Raw genomic sequence first — 23,384 nt, forward strand, 5'->3', positions numbered from 1 at the left:
TTAGGAAACAGCTACACTGCCTTAAATGTAAATTAATTATTCAAGTGTAGTTTCCAATAGGACCATCAAAAAATAAAAACATCTCCGCGCTGCCTTCATTATCCGTCAAAAGGGTTTTTTTTTCCCAAAAATTTTGAAGTTCAATTCTGATTTTCTCTCGGTTGCCAAAGTTTAACTTTTCATTAAACCTCTTTTATCGGAAAAGAGTTTGTTGAAGCCTAAAACGTTTGACAAAATATTTGTATTTTTTTTTTAAGATATTTTTGGAAGCTTTGTGAATCCCAGAAAATGCATTTACTTTTGCTTGTTCTTCCTCAAAATCTTTGGGTTTTGGTACCTCTATGCTAACGACTCCTGATAGTATAAACTTATCCGAAGTACCTTGATTAGTTTTCGGATTCCGTGATGGCAATTGCTAAGACTTTTACTTCTACTAGCTCTTTTACTAAAAATAACCTGCAGTATTTTAACTTTTTATGTTTTAAGTTTAGCCCCGCCTTAGATTGTAAAGAATATGTGTTTTTGGGATAAGTCAAAGCAACCAATCAAACTACTGTTTGTTTTTAGAAATCAAGGATATAATATACATATATAGGTTTTTAAAAGTAGATTTAAAGCTACTTTGGAAAATGAGCTGTTAAGCTAGGATAACACCGGTCAACGAATAAAGTAACCCATTTCGTTGACCGTATACTCCTAGCTTTAGAATATATAAAATTTATTATTTATTTTTACTTTTTATTTGTTTTTGTTTATTTTCCTACAAAATTCATTTCATTCATTACTTTTTATTTTTCACTAATATTTTTTTGTTTTGTTTTATTTTCAGATCATTTTTATTTTGAAGCTTAGAAACCATCCACATAGCTAGTTTTTTTTTTATTTTAATTTGTTTTTCATACTTTTGTTGGCATTATTTAACCTATTTTATTTTTAGGTCCCGCTCCTAATCATCATCATCATTGCTTATTTGACCGACCAGTCATCGCTTTTTTTGTTAGCAACAAAATGCTGAAAACAAACAGATCTTTTATGCATATCAGCCAAACTTTTGGGTTTTCAATAAAAATGTTTCAGGTAACCCACCAAAAGAAACAAACAAAAACAAAATTCATATTGGTAAAAGGGCTTCTCACATTTGCTAACAAAATAAAAAAATAAAAACACAAAAAAAAATAACAAAAAAAAAACAACAACAAAACTGGAAAATGCTCCAAAAAACAAACGCTCGCTCGCATCATCATAAAAACGCCCAATCACCATCATCAGCGCGAAGTTTAAAATACCTACACTTAATCGCTTCATCATCTGCAATTCATATTGGTTATGTTTCAATACAAATGTCTATAAATTAGGTGTGTTCGATTTTGCATTGCAAAGTACTTAAAAATACTTTTGACTCCATTCAGCAACCAAAAGAAGGTGTTGAATGTATTCACAAGTATACTTTGCAAGACCTAATTGAATATATCTTTTGTAAATACAAATTGATTTTTAGTCTTCTAATTGGTCACCTTTAACTGTCAAAAGTGACAGTTGACCAATGAGAAATTGGAAATCATCTAGTTTAAAAAAAAATATTGAAATTTGTATTGAATGCAGCCATTCTCACAGAACAAAACAGAAAAATCAAGTAAAACAAATAAAACAATTTTACTAAAATTTGAGTTTAATTTTATTTTATTTATTTATTTTGTTCATATTTTTATTAATTTATACACATTAAATAAATATTTTAAATATTTCATTTATTTTTTTATTTAATTCATGTATGTCCATAGTTTTAATTTTATTTGCATGTTTTCGAGTATTTTTTAAAAATTTTTTTCTTCATTTTTACATATTTTTTTTTTTTTTTAATTCGTAACATTAAATGCTCATTTCATTCACAAACATCACAAAATTATTATTTTCATTGTTTAATTTTTTGATTAAATTTTAATTTTGTTATTTTTCTTTTAATTTTTTTTAAACAATAAAGATCTTAGCAAAAAAGTCATCAATCAAATAAAAGATCAAAAAAACTCCATAATGGAACATCATCGAAATGTGAATAATCGTCACTCAATAAATGGCATGGAAGCAATGTCAGCTGCTAACCAAATCAATGGAAATAAAAAACGTTTTTCCGTGTCCGATGTCTCTGACATGTTATATGAATTCTATCGAGCAAACTCAGCTGCCAAAGCACCAAAGACTGAAAATACTGATAAATCATTTCGTCAGAAATCACCATCCTCAGCTGATGCAGCTGCTGGTGGAAAATCTGGCAGCATGCAATCGGGAATGCCCAATGAGCCTCAAACATCAAATACATCAACGGCTTCAAAAAACTCGAATGGTGATGAAATGACAAACACCAACAATAAAATCGGAACTACCAAGAGTTCCATTTCCGTCAGGAAGAACACTTCGTCATTTCATCCAAGAGTCAAATACTCAAGTGTGGTAAATAAGTCAAGTGCAGCAGCTGCAGCTGCGGCCGCAGCTGCTCTAGCCAATATGGAGAATACTCCTGCAGCTATACCGACATCGGTGGTTGTGCCACCGCCAGATATCAAGCCTATTCTTCCAATTCCAGCTTCGGTAATCAAAGCGCCAATAGTTGGTGGTGCTACTGCTGCTCCAGCTGCTGCAGCAATAGCTGCTGCTCTACTCCGCGATGGTTATCATAATTTTCAGCAGCAATTGAGGAATCAAGATATCTTCAAACAGCAATCGAATTTGGTGCCTTTGGCTCATAATAACCAATCTGGTGGAAGTGTCCAGCCGATTAGTGGACAAAGCAAATCACTAACCTTTGATAGCTTTGATCGCAAAGAGAATCGGTTCTCGGAAAACGATAACGACAGTAATTCGGAATTCGATGAAGATGACGACGATGATGATGACGATGATGGTCGTTATTCTGGCTTCGATGATATCCATCTGATCGAAGGATCGAAATCTTCCTTTAACAATCATCCCAATGCAACAATGCCATGTCTGTCCACCGACTACATGTCTGATGAATCTCAAAAACTAATGATGGCCGCTCAGGCGCAAGCCCTAAGACATTTAGAATACTCATTGAGCGACTATGGTGGCACGAATCCGAATGAGGAGGCAAATTATCAGTGTCGCCATTGTGGCAAGAAATACCGCTGGAAGTCAACTCTGCGTCGTCATGAAAATGTCGAATGTGGTGGCAAGGAACCAGCTCACCAGTGTCCCTATTGTGCCTACAAGTCCAAACAACGTGGTAATTTAGGTGTTCATGTGCGTAAGCATCATTCGAATTTGCCACAATTGGCAAGTAAAAGACGTTCAAAATACTCCCAGCAGCGTGAGGTAAAAATTGAGAAAACTGAAAAAGCTTTTTAAAAAAAGCTTTTATGAGCGTAACTGTGAAGCTTACATAAAGCTTCGTTTGTAACAAAAAGCTTGTATTGAGATAACACAGCTATTAAAAAAAAAGAGATTTATTTTATAATTTAGATCTTAAGAACTGCTACAATTGAAATAGCAAAGATTACAAAAACTTAAGGACTTTTATTTTATATACCTATGTATGTAATGTATTCGTAAGATTTTATATATATTTTTTGTTTTGTTTAATTAATTTACCGACTGAAGGATTTTCTTGGAATTTATATACACACTTTTATATTATTTTATTATTTTTATAACCTACCCATGAAAAAAAAAATCCAAATGTGCTGAATATTGTGTATTGTTCAAACCAAATCTTCTAAATGCTCGCCATAATTTTTGTATTAATTAATTTTTTTTTTGTATTAAATTTAAATTTAAGTAAATGTAAATCATGTTTCGTGGTAAATTAAAAAAAAAAAAAAACAATTGAATAAATAAATTTGATTTAAGCAACTAATTGGTGATAAAATCAAAACAAAAAAAAAATGTTTAGAAAATTATTCCAAAATATTATTTATTCCTTAAAAACAAAAAAGTATTCCCTTATACCTTAACTTAAAAAAAAAAATCCATTTTACCCTGATCTCTCTTTATTATAATGCTTCAGCTGACTGATTTTTTAAAAGAACACTTACAATTTATTATACTCTTGTCCAAACTTTTATTTTTAAATCTAAAACTTAATTTTAGTTTTATTTTTTTATTTGATTCTTAAAAAAAAAAAATATCTATTAATGTCTTAAGACTGAGTTATAATGTTAGATATTATAATTTTTAAGTCATAATTTCTCAAGATGAATTTATATATCAAGAACTGAAAGGTTGGGATTTTTCTACACAAAAAATAATGTCTTTTTATGTATTAAGACAATATTTTCATAAAAATATCTCGTAAGAATAGGGTTAATTGTAACATAGTCATTATTATGAGCCATACTTTTATATAATTATCAGATTTTTATCATGAACCTCATATCAGCATCACAAAATTCATAGTATTTGGAATTCAAGATTCTGCTATGGATTTTGTGATAATAGTTAAGTTGACGGTTATTAATATATATTTTATTGATCCTTGTCAAAAAATGTAAATCATTTTATCTTAGGGGTTTGGTTGAAAGAAATTAAATTTAAAGGTAAATTTATATATTGAGTTAAAGATATTATTGAGGGTATTTAAAATAAATAATGCGCCGCTTCGCACAATGTTTCTTAAGTTTGTCATGTTAAGAAAATTTTGATGGGATCTTTTTGATATTAAATTTTTTATTTTAATTTAAATTTATTTAAAACTACGAATTTTACATACATAGTACAGATTTCAAGCATTTACACTTTAACCACTGAATTGACCTTTTTCAGTTACCTAGTAGGTATTATTTTTATCTAATTCAACTTTCTTTGATAAAGAAAAAATTTACAAACAAAATTGGTAATCACAGGATATGTTTGGGCTTGTGATCAATATTTGAACTTAAAAACATAAAACATAAAACTATGTACATTTGATGTTTGAGATTATTTGTTCTTTTTTATATTATTTAGTTATTTTACAAAAATGTCTTTTTTTTGTTATAGATAAAATCAAGAAAATTTAAATATGATTTTTATCTCAAATTCTTCTAACGTTCGGTCAATTGAAAATTGAATATCAGCTCAACAGAAATTATTTTGCAAAACTCTTAATTCTCCATTATCATAAAATAATTTTTTTTTATTTCTTATTTTTACTTCTCGAATTTTCGGCTATTGATTTGATTCACAATCACTTCCTTTCTTTCGATCTGAACCTTTTCATTTACGAAAAAAGTCTTCCATTTGTTATGATTTATTTTTGAAAACATTGTTAAGAAAATGAAATTCGTTTGGTATATGGCCGTGCCGACAGTTTTTTTTTTGTTCGAAACACCCTTTGGAGAGAAACTTTACATATACCAACTTAGTTTAAAGTCAATAGAAACATCCGAAAATATTCTTCTGTTAGAATTAAAATTATTACCATTATGATGTTTTATTCTAAAAATTCTAAAATAAAATGTTGAGTCTAACGCAAAAATAAAATTAAAGTCCCAATTACTATAATAATTACGCTTTGTGACAAAAAATGGTAACATGTGACGAAACTAGATTTTTTTGCAATGGATGAAGGTCCAGAAAACGGTTTTTTGGTGTTGAATTCATATTTTGTTACGAAATTTTTACATGCCGTTTTGTAATATGTAAATATAATAAAATTTATTTGTCAAATTAAAAAACTAACAAAAAATTTACCCTTTCCTTAGATAGACTATTTAGCATCTTTTGAGTATTGTTTCCAAATACGAGTTGCTATCTATGTACCTACGTATATTTTTAATTGTTGCTGATTCTTTCATCAAAATCGTAATTAAGGAACAAACAAAAATAGAAATTTAAAATTGATTCATAATCTGTTTCCTGGAACTAAATTATAAAACTCGATTCGTATCGTTTTAAAACGTTTAGCCCTTTCAGTACATTCGTTTGCTTCAAATTTAAATCGAAATGTTAAAAATAATGGTTGATAACTGAATTAGAGAGATATGAAAATGAAGATACGATTCATTTCCAATTTCATAATAGATCTGAGTGACGCAGGAATATCGATCAAAAGCTAAGGACCCGTAGGAAAAGTCATTGATTGACTCCATGTCAATATTTTTCAATCGCTCTAGATAAAAATTTGGGTTAAAAACTGGAATAAGTTTTTGACTTATGTGTGTGGGCTTTATTTTTAAAATTTTCGTTTGTAAAACAAACAATATTTTGTTGCCAAAGAAAGTGTATTTCCGATGAAAACAACTCTTTAAGCTTTTGATTGTACAATACCAGTTTATGCATGCATTGAAATATTTATTTAAAAAAATTACGATGCTCACGTAAAATTATTCTAGCAATAAATTATCCCAAAATTTGCTTTTTTAATGTGTGCTTTAAAAAAAAAACTTCAGCTGTAGGTATTTTCGTTACCTACACTTCGAAGTCTCGTCAGAAAAAAATCTAACACTAAGTACAAAAATAAAAACTTATTTGGAATAACTTTTTCCTTCCAGTTAAAAGACGAGTTCCTTTGGGCTCCAGTATCCACTACCAGTGGCGTAGATAGGGGGGGGATCAGGGGGATATATCCCCCCCCATTGGGATCGATATAAACAGTCATGAATAAATAAGTTGAAGAAGTGCACTTTGAAAAAAAAAACGCTATGGATTTCGAGTTCTTGATTAGCTTAAAGGTTATAAATATGGTTTACCAACTTTCGTTGCCATTAAGTCGGTGTTTCAAAGAGTGAATTTAGACTTGGTCCAAGCAATGGAGCTCGCTAAAGATTTAAGGGATCAACTAAAAATTAAACGGGCAGACTCATTTTCGAAAGTTTTTTGTATATGGGAAAAATTAGCTGAAATCCTTGACATATGCGTTAAACATAAGAGAATAGTGAAGCGACAAAAGAATCGTTCGAACCCTTCGGTTCAAAGTACAGTAAAGAATATTTTCGTGTTACTGTTTTCAATCTTTTTCTCGATTTCTATGTAATGGGCCTTGGAGAAAAATGTACAAACCATGAAAACACACTAGAAGGGTTTTCGGTTCCTTCTAAGGATTCTTCGTCTGAAATAGACAAAGCAGCTAAAAAATTTAATGAAACTGTTGAGTTTTACCAAAAACTAGACCACATAAAATTGAACAAAAACAATAAGATTTCCTTATAGTTTTCATCCAAGAAGGAAATATTATTTAAACAATCGGGATTTCCTAACTGTTTTACCGACTTCCAAAAAGGAGGAGTTATTCAATTCGTCTGTACTTTTTTTTGTGTTTGTCACCTCATAACTTTGGACCGAGTGAACCAGTTTTGATAATTCTTTTTGTAGGTATTGAAAAGCTGGTGCCTGTTCAGTACTATTAGAAAAACCATAAAACCCAGTTTTGATCCATGGAAGTCGGTTTTGTTTTTTTAATAAAAAAAATACGATCATGTACGGGATCACCTATTCCAACTTACTATAGAAATATTGGTCACAATTTTTGTTCTAGTGCCAAGTTGGAAAAAATATGAAATTTTTACAAAAAAAATTTGAAAGAAAAATACTTCCTCTATGAACTCATTGAAAGCGCTCGAAAGCTGCACCGAAAAAAGTTGTTATGGTATTTATATTTTATTAAAGATATTAGCTACACTGCTGGTTTCTACGTCAACTACCGAAAGAACTTTCTCCAATTTAAAGAGAATAAAAACAATACAAAGAAGCATTATTAAAACATAAACAAAAATTTGCGAACTAGATCTATCCCCCCCCTTAGCAAAAAGCTATCTACGCCACTGTCCACTACAAAGTACTTTTTAGTACTTCTGAATGAATTCAAATACTACTTTTTTTTTAATAAAGTCCATTGGTTAAAAAATTACTATGATGGCCTAAAAGATGTTTTTGTATGAAAAGCTAATAAAAATTGTTTAAACTGTGCTAAAAATAAACTAAGACCTAGTCTTTGAACAAATTTTAAGATAACCCTTATATTAATGTAGGTATGAAATCTTCAAATATTTTAGAAGAAATTATTCAAAATGATTTAAAAAATCGGATAGTTTCTTAGGAAGTAATGAGTCTTGGATTCGTAAACAAATCAAACTGAAAGTTTTGATTGAATATGACTTGACAGTAAAAAGAAAATGTGAATCTCGTAATTTTGTGTTTCCCACCTTCATGTAGGTTATAATACTTTAAATAAAGACTTTATTCGACTACATGACATGTTCTGGCAAGTAAATTGCATTGCAATTTAACATTTACTACTTAAAGATATAAATTGTTGGTACAATCAAGTAAACTGGGGAGCAAGTCCGGTGTCAGCTTGCCAGGAATTTCAACATTTGGTCATTAACAGGCAAGAAATTTACAATTATTGTAAAATTTGCTATTACTCTTGAAAATATAGTAGGAAATCTCTATACCGGCTTGCCGCCAAATACTTGGATTATGTTTAAAAAAAAATACAAGACCAAACGATAAGGATATCTGGATGCCTGCAAAAATGTTTTTACATGCCCCAGATGTTGCCAGAACATTAAGGAACGAAGATTAATTCACTAAAAATTTTAAAGTCAAATAGGTATGAATATCATTCAAAAGCTCCGAATTGATTTAAGGCATTTTATGGTATCAATCAAACAAAAAATAAAATTTTTAAAAAATCAATAAACCACACTTTAATTTTTGAAGTCAAACGATCACCACTTTGAGTAGAAAAAATGTGGGTTTCGGAACAAAAGACAAAAATATTTTTTCACTGATAATAATAATATTGCATGTGAAAGTCATAACGAAAATTCTTATAATAATTTGGAAAATTAACAAATTTTTATTTATTTTGAACTTAACTAAATTTTGATCCAGAAAAATTTCGATGCAAAACTTGAAATAGGTTTTCTGAGTTAAAAAAAATGCTACTCTCTATTTTAATACATTTTTGTCCCAAACTTAATTCTTTTTGCTGAATTCTCAGATTTTTTTAAAACAATAAATCGAAATTCAAGCCTTTTTTTTAAAGATCCCATTAAACTTAGCTTAACCTCAAATGTTATAAGGAACTAATAGAAAAGAAAATATATTTTGTTGCATAACTTTTTTTCAAAATGAATTATATATCATTAATAAATATATATAGTTTATATTTTATATATTTTTTATCACAATTATAAAGAATTTATATTTGTTTTATGTATAATAAAACGTAAAATAAGGTATTAGTATACCTAAAATATTATTATATATGTAGGTATAGAATACGAAACATTAATTCATTTTAGCTATACCCAATGCCTTTTGATATAACCACAATAAATAAATATATAACTATAATATAAATAATTTAAATATAAACATATATAACTGTATCAAATAATAAATAAATATGTTATATATTCAGCTAACAAACATACATACATATAAATAAATATTTAAATACAAGACATACTTAAGTTAAAAAAAATAAAAATCAAAATATTAATTTTTCGTGATTTTTAAGTAAAACTTAAAAATTAAAGGAAGATTTTATTAATTTTAATTATAACCATAAATTAACGATAAGAATTTAAAGTCTTTTTTTTTTACTTCAATATTGCATTTAACCCCAGGACACTTATTTAATAAAATGTTGTATTGAATTTATTTATTTTCTTTTAAAGCATGCAAAGTTAAAAACTGATTTATTTCCATTTGAAAATAAGGAAAAATCATAAAATGAGTGTTCTAGGGTTAACTCTATCTGCCATCTCTACACACCAAGTATAATAATAATGCATTTTTATTAATTTATAATTTCTGTCATTTTTATATGCAAAAAAGCTATCAACTTATCAAAAAAAAAGGTGCTTATAGAGCACTTTTATTGCTCATTTGCCTCAAAAAATATCAAACCGTATATAAAACGTTAAACTATTATAGCATTTAACCAGAAAAAAATTAATGGTAGAAATGGTCCATTATTATTTTTTTTTAAATAAATAAACAACATTACTTATTCTATGTCAAATGGCAAACTTACAAGTCAAACTTCTCCTCTTTGTGTGTGTGTGCAACTATTATTTTTTTAAATACATATACAAACTCAAACTACTATAAAGACTGTTTTACATACTAAAGAAAAAAAATAAGAAAACATTTCTTCCTCAGTAATATATTTCACACAAACATCTTAATTTTATCCTTTTTTTTTAATTTTCTAAAACTAGTAGTAATAAATAATTAAAAAAAAAAAAATATTTTTAATAAAGTATTATGAATGGCCAAATCTACTGTACTATTTATTTATTTTTAGTCTTTTTTTTTTCATAACAAGTAATACATCCGTTGGAAGAACCAGTAAGACTTTTATTTTAAGAAAAACAAAAATTAACAAAGAGGACATATTTTCTTGACTAACAAATACACAAAATACTCGATATATGAGTATTAAAAAAAAACACACACAATTTTTTATAAAAAAAAATTATTGAAAAAAAAAATATATACCAAATCCTTTTTTATATACTACAACTATGTTTAATTATAAGTTAAGTTTTAATAATTAATTTTATTCGAAACTTGTTACTGCGCACATATTTTGGCTTATAAATATTATTTTTTTTTCTTTTGGACAAAAACTAAATTTAAATATTTCAAAAAGAAAAAGACATACAATATTTTGTACACATTTTCTATGAAAAAATGTTAATCTCTTCTAAATTTTATAAATTTTCGGCATACAAAATTATTTAAAAAAAAAAAATCAAAATTGATTGTTTCTAACAGAAATGCTAAGAGATATTATTAGTTTTAGTTATGTATTAAATACTAAGCTTTTTGTATTTAATTATATTTTTAAATAACATATTAACATATCCACAATAATCATACATATTATTTTTGTATTTTAATGTTTTTTTTTTTTATTATGAGAAAAAAAGTATAATATTGGAATATTTTATATCAAATAGATACTTTTTTTTAATATGGAAACATATATTATCAATTAAAATCATATCATAAAACATAAACATTTATATATTTTAATATCAATACATATTGAAAATCAGCAATAAAAATAATGTATCAATATGGACAAAATTAAATGCGTTTTTTTATTTGAATATTTTTTTGTTTTTAAATTGTAAATGAAATAAGCATTCAACTGAAGTCATCCTTAGTAATCCGAAGAAGTGTGAGGTAAATATTGAAAATTCGTTCATAAGTGCTTCCTTTATTAATATTTGTTAAAAAAATTTATTTCTAGTTGGTATCTACTTAAATGTATTTTTTGGGAGAAAAAAAGTTTTCAAATTTGGTTGACTATATTGCTGCTTGTGAGAAATGATGAAATTCCAGAACAAAAAATCGGACCAAGTGAGGAATCGCCATATTTTTTGGGGCAAGTAAAAAGTATCGAACAGGTTGGTTAATACACTTAATTTCATGTTACGTTACTTTTTAATGCATTAAACCGAAATGTAGCTACGAATGTACTCTTTCGATAGGTTTTTAACATTAATTTTAAATTTTGTCATCACTCATATTCTGCTAGTAATTTTTTCAACTTTAGACATTTGACAATTGGTTTGGGACTGGTCAAATAAAATTATTATTCAATCATTATATTTTTTTTTAAGAACAATGTTCAAAACTGAATGTTTATATATCTTTCTATGTATCTTATATGTACCTCAATCTTGAAAATCCAAAAAGAAATGTCAAAGAAATAGCCTCTTATAAACTAATATCGAAGTGGGTCACTGTGGCGTATGCGCAATATTTTTCTCTATAAAAAAAAATAATACAAATATTATTAAGGCTCTCTGTTGCTGAAGCAACCAATTAATCCATGTGAAATAATATCTTTTATAACTGCTAAGAATTCGGAACCAAAAAATATACATCAAATTTGAAATTAATTACTTAAATAATTATTATTCTGTAATAGATAGAATATATTGGGCGTTTTTGCATCAAGAAATAACAAAAAATATTTTTGAAAAATTGTATGGGTTACTTGTTGCGCAAAATTCATATTGGTGAATAGCAATGTGTTTGTTTGCAAATTAACAAATAACTTTCGAAAGTCGAGGTTTGTGTAAAACAATTATTATCGTGTCATAGCGAAGAAGGGCAAAGAGCGTAGAGAAATGCGAAGTTAAATTTTTAATTTAAAACAAAATTGGCGTTGTTATTTACCAAGCAAAGTTTTCCTGAGTTCAGTTCTGAGTTACCAATAAAATACGGCTATTATTATGACTCACACAGTATGTTTATCCAGTCCTTTGTATTCTATTAAAAAAAAAATTGATTTTTTCGACATTTTTTGTGCATAGAAAATAGTAAATATGTACTAGCAATAGAAAATTAATAAGCATAAACTATAAACTTCATACTTTACAATTTTTTAAGTAAAAGCATTTAATATTTTGTATGCATATCACCCAATGTCATAATCGCATCTCAAGATTTTAAATTTAAAAGTCACAAAGTTTTTTGACACATATTTTTTTTTTTATAATTTCAGGAGGACCTTATATCCAAGTGCAATAAGAAGAAATCGGAACTTTTAAAAACTTTTTATTTTTTAATTCACAATTATAAATAATAAAAATATATTTGTTTTATTCACAAAATAAAAAATAAAAACAATAAATATATATCACTTGTATTTTTTGTAAGCTTCATCACATCTAATATTCATTAGTACCTAATAAGTAAGTAAACTTGTGTACATACTCTTTCCCATATAATAATATAAACAGCATAGTTACTAACAAATTAAATTTAGCTTTAGTTGCTTTATCTAACACTCTTAAATTATAAACATTATTCATTAGATATTTTTAAATTGGTTCTTCTCAAAGGTAGCTTTGTTAAGCTTGCTTAAATATTTTCAGCCCATTTCTGCTATCCGTTTCACGTAAAACTATTAAAAAAAAACGTTTGGTGACGATAAAAATTAATATCTTAACTAATTGTTTTGTTCTTTTTAAAATTTCAAAAACAAACAAAAGCATTTTTTTTTTTCATTAAAAAATAGAAGTTTTTCAAAACAATTCGAAGTAAATAATCAAGTTAATCAAAATTCCAAGAGTTTTCTGAAATGATTCAAAATATAAGGTATATGGACCAGGACCTCCATTTTTTTAATGTGTAACCATATGATATGTTCAAATATGTTCATATATGTTCAAATTGAAAAAATGTTCATTTTTTTTGTGTGTTAAAACGACAATTTTTGAATTAATAACATTCAGGAATTTAATTCCGAATTTCATCATTTCTTAACCCTTTCGAACCCAAGCTATGAAAATCAATATAAAAAAATGTTTTGTCGGTATTATCGGGTCAAAAACATCACAACTAAGAAATATGAATAGCAAAAAGTTATTTTCCAAAATAAAAAATAGCAAAACTAATGTGTTTTTCTCATATTACATGTAAGTAACATGCACAGCCTATGACCACCAAAAAAAAGTCGGAGAGCTGAGAAAATAACTGTTTATGAAACTATAATGTATACTACTTCTTCTGAGCAAAAAAAAAACAAAACACTTTCTGCATTAACATTTTTTATATCTTTTTTTTTTAAATTATGACCACAAATAAAAAATTTTTTTTTTGCAAAAAAAAAAAAAATATGTGAATTTCAGTCCCTTTCTGGATAAAAAAAATTAAAGGTATGATATTTGACTAACTTTTTGTAATAATCCAGTAACTAGGCATTATTATCTTTAAATTAAGCCATCGTAACCTTAAAAATTGTTTAATTTAATATTTTTTTACGAATTTAAAAAAAAAGTTACATGAGAGTAACGCTGGGTCCGAAAGGGTTAAAAAAAAAAAAAAGATAATTTTGTACACTTTATATATTCTTAATTCTTAAACCAACCGAAACTTTTACACCAAGTTTTAAAAATTAATAAAATTTAAGTCAGCTGTTATGATACCTTCCTCACACACAACTTAACCCATAAAAAAAAACCCTTTCACCAAATAATAATTTTAAGAGCTTTATGAATCCTTTGTCCCTGCTTTATCTAAAACCTTCATTCCGAATTTTATCAGTGTATCATGTTTTTCACATGGGTTTCGAATATATTTTACTTGTTGAAGAAAAAGAAACAAGCACCCTTATTTTTAATCGGCAATAACTTTTCTTAGAGCAATGCTATTGACTTTATTTTTATGTCATTAGATTCAGCATCAAAAAATACCTTGAAATCATGTGCCATATGATGATATTCGACAAACAGTTTTGTAGCATATTTTTGACCTTCACCCCCTCCCTCTTGTACGCCCTCCCGACCAAAAACAAAAGAAAAGAAAATCATTGTATATATATTCCATTGTATATATATTCTTATAGTACTCTCATGAAGTAGAATTTTCTGTTTTGCGTCACCACCTCAGGGATCGCTAGTTTATTTTATGTTTGAACCTTATGCAGAAAATTGAAGTGCAGATCTACCAAAAGATGTCGCTAAAGTATTTTCATGGATTGATAGTACTATAGAAATATATATACAATGTATATTCTTCCACAAGTTTAAGGATTCAAAACTAGATGTCACTCTAATCTGCTAAGAGTTAAATTAATAAAATTGAAGACAAGAACCTGTTAAAAGAACCTCACTTTAAAATCACATCAAAAAGGAGTATTTGTATATTGGTTTCGTTCTTCGCTAAAATCTCATCTTCAAACCTAAAAAACGAGTGCCACCTGTTGTAATTCGAGAACAAACATTTTCACTTAATCTAATATCGCAACCTGGACATGATGTCTTCGCTCTAGGCTTATCTAATTCTCCAACCTATTGATTTATTAAATTATCAAAGGATTTTCAATTTGAAACAAAATTCAAGGTCATGACCTTTATATATATATTTTTACATATATACAAAAGGTTCAAAACTTACTAATAGCTTCCCTGATATTAAAGTTATTTTTTTTTTGTTGTTCCTAGAAATTTTTTTTTTAATTTTAGGTTCGAAGATAAGCTAAGCGTGTATAGTTTTGTTTTTATAACAGATGCCGTTACTTTGAAAATACAAAAATATCCATGCTAAGAAATTGTTTTCGTAGAAACTAGATTTTGGTTTTGGCAATGACTAAAAAGTATTGATTTATTTTTGATATGAGAAATATCTTATGTAAAATAGGAATAACTTATACTTAGTATTTGTTTCAACCGAAATTGAAAAAGATTTTGTAGATAAATGCATTAAATAAATTTTGTTTGTCGGCAATGAAGAGCTAAATAGTTACAGATTACACCAAATTGAAGTCGGCATTAAACGTCGGGAATAATATTATTGATCTGCAAAAATTTGAATCTAGAGCAAAAAAAAAGCAAAAATAAACATTATCGTTATAGTTAGGTTACTTAAAATAATGTACACGTTACCAACTCAAATGTTTAACTTATTTTAATATAGTTTTTTTTTATATCTGATCTTATTATACGATTTAGCCCTGATTTTTCAATCGTCAGTTAGACTATCAGAAGAATATATGTCAATATAAAAAAAACTTTTATTCCTAGGAATAAGTCCTATCTGAGGTTTATCTGACTATTGAAAAATTGGCCCTTAAAGATTTAAAAAATCAATACTTTTTTTAAAATAACTTTGTTTTTAATTAATTTAATTACAGATTATTACAACATAACCAATGATGACGATGAAGATGAAGAAATATATGAAATTATCGAAATTGAAAAACCAGAGCCTGTAAAGAAAAAAGTTATTAATTTCCATTACGAACCAATGGTTACAAATATTCGTAAAGAAAAACCAATTATTAAAAAAGTTGAAATATTAAAACCATCTCCACCAAGGATTTCGCCAAGAACAAAACCGCCGCTGTCATCAAAAACTATTCCTACTCCTCCTAAGCAAACGTGCACACCAGGTAAAGCTGTTAATGTTAATAGGGCAAGGGAACTGGCCGGTTTTCTTAAAATTACTGCTTTGAAAAATGGTCTTTATAAACAAAGGAGGAATCATTAAGAATTCGTTTAAAAGCTATAATCGCGTCGGAATATAGTAGTATCGTCAATTATTGTAATGTTAAATGATTGTTATTTTTATTCGTAAGTAATTATGTAGAGTTCATTTAGTTAGACCCACTAGAGTTTTACGTTCAAATGTAGTGTTTCAACAAACAAAACATTTTACAGGGTGTCCTAAAAGTAGAGGTCCAAGTTAAAGAGATTGAATGAAAATGTTATTGTTCATCTGAATTATCAACTGTTTGCGTTTTTGTGTTTTTTTTTTTTTTTTAATTTACTTTGAACCAAATTTGCTTCAACCATGCGAATTTAATATTTTTTTCTTCAACTTAAACATATAGGCCGGGCGGGCAATGCAGAAACGCTTTACTCATCGAGCTAAAGAAAATTTCTAATTGGAAGTGAAAGAGGGCTATTAGTATTCCTTATGAAAAAACTTGATTACGAAACTGACAACCTTAGACCCGGATAACCCCTGAATTTGGGCAGAAGATGTTATTATCTTTAATTTGACACCAATATCGCCTTTTAGCTAAGGATGCAAAAAGCTTTTGCCACACTAATCGTGCTAGGATGCGGACGGGAAGACCTGTGGTTTTCGTAGCTACTAATAGCCCTCTTTCACTTTAAATTTGAAATTATCTTTAGCTTGATGAGTAAAGCGTTTTTGCCAGTGGTTCCACAGCCTATAAGTTAATAGTTGTAAGTAAACTTTAATAAAATAATGTTTGATTCTTTCACTGTTTTGCCACAAATTAGTTTACAGCTCGAAGGTTTCATAAAATTCAATTTCTTACTTCCAACAACATTCGTATAGTTAGGTCAAACAGACAATGTCCTGCCTAGTTTTATAGATTGGGTATGTCAATTGTTCTAGTTTTGTTAAAGGTGGGTCAGGCCCATATCATCCTGAATAGAGCACAGTTTGTCAAAATACTCCACCTTGGATTTTATTCTTTGATGGACAATACTGACTTTCTTTACTCTTATATGAGTGATTACTCTTTTTTTAGCTGAGCTATAAAGAGGTGATCATTCATTATACTTAATACCACTTTAATAATAATAATATTGTGTTTAGACAAACCAGTTCATCACGGAACTGTTGCACCAATTTAGAGGACTTAGTTGCCGAATTTACGGACTTAAATAAACACCTTGATGTCACTTAAATACCTATAATAATACTTTAAAAAATCATAACTTTAAAACTATTGAAGCCTTTTCTCTCCCTTGAGTTCGCGCTTATTTTATTAATATTTTATGAACAACAATTTAGGAAAAAAAATTAATTTGTTAAAAATGAAATATCATTAATGTTTAAAAATTTGTAGACACATACAAAATTAATTTAAAAAGAAAATGCCCTTAGTGATTTTGTATTTACCAAAAAAATATGTAATAAAAAATATTATTTGTGTTTGAATTGGAGGATTGAATGAGATTGAATCAAAAGTTCTAATGAAATTTACTCCAAAATGTTTTTGTAAAAGTACGACAGTGAAATGGTTTCATCCCCTTCTAATACCCAAAACTTTGGTTGGCGTCTACCGACATTTATAAAAATCACACCCCTAATACGACACTATGAAGTTTAATTTTTTAGAGGAATATGAATAGGTAGATTCAGACCCCTAAAACCTGGAGTGTATGTCACATTTTTCTTTTTATTTTTTTTTTAATTCCAATTTTTTGTAAATCTTTTCAATATTTTCATTCTGGAAAGGCTGCATTATGAAACCTCAGATTTAATCGAATTACTCTAAACTGCGGCTAACTCCGCAATCATTAAAATCATAATTAATCAAATTAATTTGTTTTTCCAATTTTTAAATATAAAATATTATTATACATTATTTACATAATAATGTAAAAAGTTCGTTTTAATCTGTTGTAGTGTATTTTTATATCAGGAAACATACATAATTGTATCCATTTATGTTTAATTTTAAGTTTTTAATTTTTAAAGATTTCTTGAACAAAATTGTCAAACTTTTTGTTTTATATAAAAATATGTTCAAAATTGTAATTAATGTTCTATAAAATGTCGTTTTGAATCAAAGTAATTAATAATTATTTAATAATAATTTGGTCCATATATTCAGTTTACTAGCTTTTTTCTCTATTAATAATAATAAATGTAAAGCTGTTAAAATTAATTAATAAACAAACTATAAACAAAATCTAAACTTTTATTTTTGACACGTAGGCCTCAAGAAAGAAAAGAAGAAAAACTTTTAATTTTTTTAATAATGTTTTAATAGAGAATATAATAATAGCTGTTAAAATTTATGATGTATTAATATTTTCCAACTCTATAAAACAAAACGAGGATAGCGACGTGATGATTGCAAAAAAATTGGTTAACTGTGGCGTATACGTAATTTTTTTTGTATTTTTGGACATGATACAAGTACTATAAGGTAAGAGTTCGTAAATAAAATCCAGACAGCAATCAGACATGACAATGACGATAGATGAAAGAGAATGTTAAAAGAGTAGATCCCGCAGTTCTTTTTGGTGTTTGGTAAAAAAAGTATATAATTTCACTATTTTTAAATCATGAAAACTGAACTTTTCAAAATTATCAAAAGCTGATTAATAATACACATTTGAGTCAAATACAAAAAAAAAAATTAAAAAAAGTCCCACAGTCATCGCATCAAATGAAAACCATGGATTCCTGAGGTCATTTTAAGTCCAAAAACCCAAGAGGTAATTTTCTCGTTTTCGTCCCGTTGTTTTAGAGCTATAAGCTCTATCTTTATCTTTGCCAAAATATGTACGTCTCATTTGAAAGATTTTTTTTTTTACAACCAATCAAGAATTTATTACAGTTTTAGTTTGTGCCAAAACTTCATTTTGCATCAACCAATTTTCTTCGTTTTTACTTGCGATATAGGTACTATATATCAAGTTATGCGTTCGTACAAAAAAAAAAAGTTGAGATAACATTTTTCCATGACATTACGATGGTAGACAATGCCAAAAAAGTGGGTCCCGGAAGTCCGTCTGTCTGTCTGTCTGTCAGTCTGTCAGTCTGTCAGTCTGTCAGTCTGTCAGTCTGTCAGTCTGTCAGTCTGTCAGTCTGTCAGTCTGTCAGTCTGTCAGTCTGTCAGTCTGTCAGTCTGTGAGTCTGTCAGTCTGTCAGTCTGTCAGTCTGTCAGTCTGTCAGTCTGTCAGTCTGTCAGTCTGTCAGTCTGTCAGCCTGTCAGTCTGTCAGTCTGTCAGTCTGTCTGTATAAGGAGCTACAGCCTAAACGGATGGACCGATTAATGTCAAACTTGGTATGTAGCGTTATTTGGCGACTCTCCAGAGGGGTTTTTGGAATTAATTTTTTTGGACAAAAAATAACGGTACTTGTCATATACCGATTTTAGTAAAATTGAAATATCTCAAAAACGGCTCCAACGATTTTGTTTAAAAAATTCAAATGTTAGTTTTAAGCTAAGGTCTATCTTCCAATGAAAAAAAAATTTTTTGAAAATCATTATTAACGGTACCTGCCATTGAACCGTTTTTTTAAAATCCGATTATTTCGGAAACTGCTTATTCGATTTCAACGAAACTTTTTGTGAAGAAGCACTTATATAATTTAAATATAAACCAAAAATAAAATTTTGAAAAAAATAATTTTTGGATTTTTAAAAAAAATTTGAAAATTTTTTTTTGAAAAATCAAAATTTCGAAAACGGGACATTGAATTTTTTTGAAATTTTGTTTTTAGATGTTGATTAGTGATTTCCACAAAATGGTATACCAATTTTATTTTTAAACTTTTTTTCCAAAAAATTATTTATAAAAAATTTGTTTTTTAAAAAACGGCTCTAACGATTTTGAAAATTTTTTTTCTAAAAATGCATGTTAATATATCAATCAAAACTGCATACTTGTTTTGGAGGGCAATTCAATTTCAGATTTTATTTTATTTTTTTTTTTTAAAACGAATTTTATTTTTTTTCCAAATTTAATATAAAAAGTCTTAAAAATTTAAGCAACTTTAACTCTAAGAGCAAGTACGTGCGACCCCAGTCGTGCAATTTATTTAAGTTGTTTTTTTCACTTTCATATCATTTTATTAAAAAAAAAAAAACAGGTAAATGAGTATTAATTTTTTTTACTTTATTAAAGCCCAGTTTATTTTCTTAACAAAATATTTTTTTTTTCAAAAAAAAGTCTACTGAAAGTAATTAAAAAAAAAGCAAATAAACCGAGTGAATTAAAAAAAAAAAAAACTATAAATTCTTGATTGATTGTAAAAAAATTCAAATCAAATCAAAATTTTGGCAAAGATAAAGCCAGTTAAGGGAAAATAGAGCAAAAATCATTAAAACCGTTATAACTCGAAAACAGGACGAAAAAGAGAAGATTACCTCTTAAGTTATTCGACTTAAAATGACCTAAGGAATCCATGGTTTTCGTTTGAGGCGGTGACTGTGGGACACCCTGTATATGTAAAAAAAAAGAAAAACACTTTTCTCTTTTCAACAAATAATAATACATAGAAATTCTTAATTGATGTTATGAGGCCTACGCGTTTTACTAAATTGCGTTTTACTAAATTGCGTTTTACTAAAAATTGCGTTTTTCTAAAGTCTCGTAAGCCAATTTAGGGAAAAAAGCGCCTAAAACAAGTAGGTATCTATTCTATTGTAATTGTTTGATAGAATTATTTTATATTATTTTCTAGGGTGTGTACTGTGTGATGAATTTTTTTCGATTTGGGGTTTGTGGCTTTAAAAAAAATTTTTTAACTGAGCTGGAAAATGTTCGGTTTCATTTTCTTCATTCACCAACAATTTTCATGATCTCGAATGGAAATATAACTTTCCCACGTCACTTCTTCATCATAAGTCTCTCCATGAGGTAATCACGGATGCAGATGTTGATACGCGTCTTCTTTACAATAGTGTTGAATCGTGTGGGTTGAATATTTTTGGTATCATTCAGCTTATTGTGAGTTTGACGTGGACATTTTTACACCCAAAACATGTTTATCTGGAATTTAAAAAGCTACTGTGACTGTGAGTTTCACTCGGAGGGCATATCGATAAACTGGTTTCTTGTTCTTCACTAAATTGAAATAGATAAAAGAGCTGCTGATTATCTCGCACATTGCCTGAAAATAGTTCAAAATACGAGGAGTTTTCGGGAATTGAACAAATAATGTTCGCCAGGAAGTCACTATAGGAGAAAAGTGAATAGTGAAATTCCATTTTTCCGGGTGGAATCTTGTTCACGTGAAATTTAGTTGAAACAATCGAATGTGATGGAAACAGTCGAGCAGCATCCAATTTAAATTGCAACAAACGTATTGCGGCCTAAGTCCTTGCATTTTAAAAATGTTTTTTTTTTATAGTGGTCTACTAAAATTCAAGTAGTAATTATTCATTGTCGCCGGCTACAAAGGGGTTAAGTCACAAAATTGCACTTTTCGGTTTTTGATAAAATAAGAATAATGTCGTTTTCTTTCACTCTATTAAGGAGTACTCTAAATTTGTACTCCTTTTTCTGGAGTGATAGAACATAATGAGAGTAAATTTTTTTTTTGTAATTGTGTGTGTGACAAGTCAAAAATGGATAATTTCCTTGAAAAAAAATAGTGATAACAGGCCCAGGGAAAAAATGTAATGAATTGAAAAAAAAAATTAATATTAATAAAATATGAAGCATAACAAGCGCTCGTTGATAAGTCTGCTTCTACACGCAGAAATTATCTTCGAATTTCCTTTTGATTTTCGTTTCGGTGGGTCTCGCGCTTCTACACGTAGTATTTTTTTGAAGACGCAAATTTGACAGCTATTTTCTATGGTTTTATTTTGTTCTTGTTTTCGTTTGACAACTTCTACAGGAAGATGTAGACGCACAAGATACACATCAGAACAAGGGAGAGAGAAAGATCGATTTCTCCTGTGCTCTTATGTGCATCTTGTGCGTTTACGTCTGCGTGTAGAAGAAGTCTGTATTTTAATTCCAAAAAAACAACACCAAAATATACAAAACGAAAAAATCTTCCTTCCCTTTTTTTTAACTCTATTTCTCCTTTGCTCTTATGGGCGTCTCGCGCTTTGCGTCTTCGTGTAGAAGCGGACTTAGTTTTAATTTTGGTATATTTTTCATTATACTTCTATTCGTTTTTTTTCTGCCTAATTGACAACCACCCATAGTTTGATTATTGTAAAATAAAAATATCCCATCAACGCAGACAAAAATGGGATTTTTTTTATATGGGACAGGATTTTTTTTTATTGATGAAGAACACTGGCTGAACAATTTTTTTTATTCGGTTTTCAATTTCATTTTGGAAAAAGTGAAGAATTAACAAACAAAATGGAAGAAATATTTCTGGCGGAATATAATACAATAGAAAATATATTCATAATGGCTGTTTTTGTTAATAACAAAAGAGTTTGAAAGAAAAACTTTTCGCATTTTCCACTTTTCAAACAAAATTTTAAAATGTCAAACTTCAAATTCATAAGTGTGTGTGTAAATCGGTGTAAATCTGACTAAAAATGTGGAGTAAATCCGGGGTACTCCGTAGTACTAAAATTACTCCGGAGTAATTTTTTTTACAATTTTGTGGCGTCAAAGAACACAAAACCTTCAAAGGTGCAAAAATAAGTACTAAAAGGGTACTCTCATTGGAGTGAAAGAAAACGACATAAGCTTTATTCTCTTCTTATTGGTATCTCTTTCATGGTAACATTCATTTGAGCAACACTTTCCTATCAAAGGGCACGGTAGTGCCCAGCCAAGTTCTCTAGCAACTTTGGCACTACACCCTTATTTACAGGAAACAACTCAGGCCATTTTCGCCCCCCCTCTAACTTCCACACCAAAGATGCTAGAAATTTCAAACTCGCTACATTTGTTGAGCTGGTCAAAACCAAACACCTCACAAAATTTCAGCCTCCTGAAATGAGTAGTTTCTGAGATATAGGGCTTCAAAAATCGCAAAAACCGTAACTGGCTCACTGACTCACTGACAGATCATCAAAATTATGCAGAACTTCCCGATATTGTAGAAACTTGAAATTTTACACGGTGATAGGACTTGTGGTGTATACAAAGGAAAAAATCGAAAATTTGAGATTTTCAATTCAGTGGGCGTTGCATCCGCCCATTTCCGCTGAATTTTCATCAAATATTATAGAGCACTTCTGACTACCGTAGAATCTTGAAATTTAGTAGAATGGAAGAGCTAGTAGTTTATACAAAGGAAAAAATTTAAAATTTGAGAATTTCAGCCAGGGGGCGTGGCAACCGATCATTTTCACTTTTTCATTTTTTCAAATATAGAGATTTTCAATTCTACAGCCATACCTTGCAAAAAGTAGTGAAATCACAACAAAAAACATTACTGTTAAAAAAAGAGCCAAGTTCACCTATGTTGAAATTATGCTGGCACAAAAAGTACTGAGA

The 23,384-nt window shown here is 28.4% G+C and overlaps 1 protein-coding gene across 1 annotated transcript; it reads left to right on the forward strand.

Moving 5' to 3' along the window:
* Positions 1 to 800: 800 nt before the first annotated feature.
* Positions 801 to 4,055, forward strand: LOC129905726 (longitudinals lacking protein). Its single transcript, XM_055981275.1, has 2 exons — positions 801 to 1,077; positions 1,982 to 4,055. The coding sequence occupies exon 2, from the start codon at positions 2,032 to 2,034 to the stop codon at positions 3,361 to 3,363; it is 1,332 nt and encodes a 443-aa protein (XP_055837250.1). The 5' UTR covers positions 801 to 1,077; positions 1,982 to 2,031; the 3' UTR covers positions 3,364 to 4,055.
* The last annotated feature ends 19,329 nt before the right edge of the window (positions 4,056 to 23,384 follow it).

The sequence above is a fragment of the Episyrphus balteatus genome, chromosome 1 (assembly GCF_945859705.1).
Source record: "Episyrphus balteatus chromosome 1, idEpiBalt1.1, whole genome shotgun sequence".
Classification (NCBI taxonomy): Eukaryota; Metazoa; Arthropoda; class Insecta; order Diptera; family Syrphidae; genus Episyrphus; species Episyrphus balteatus.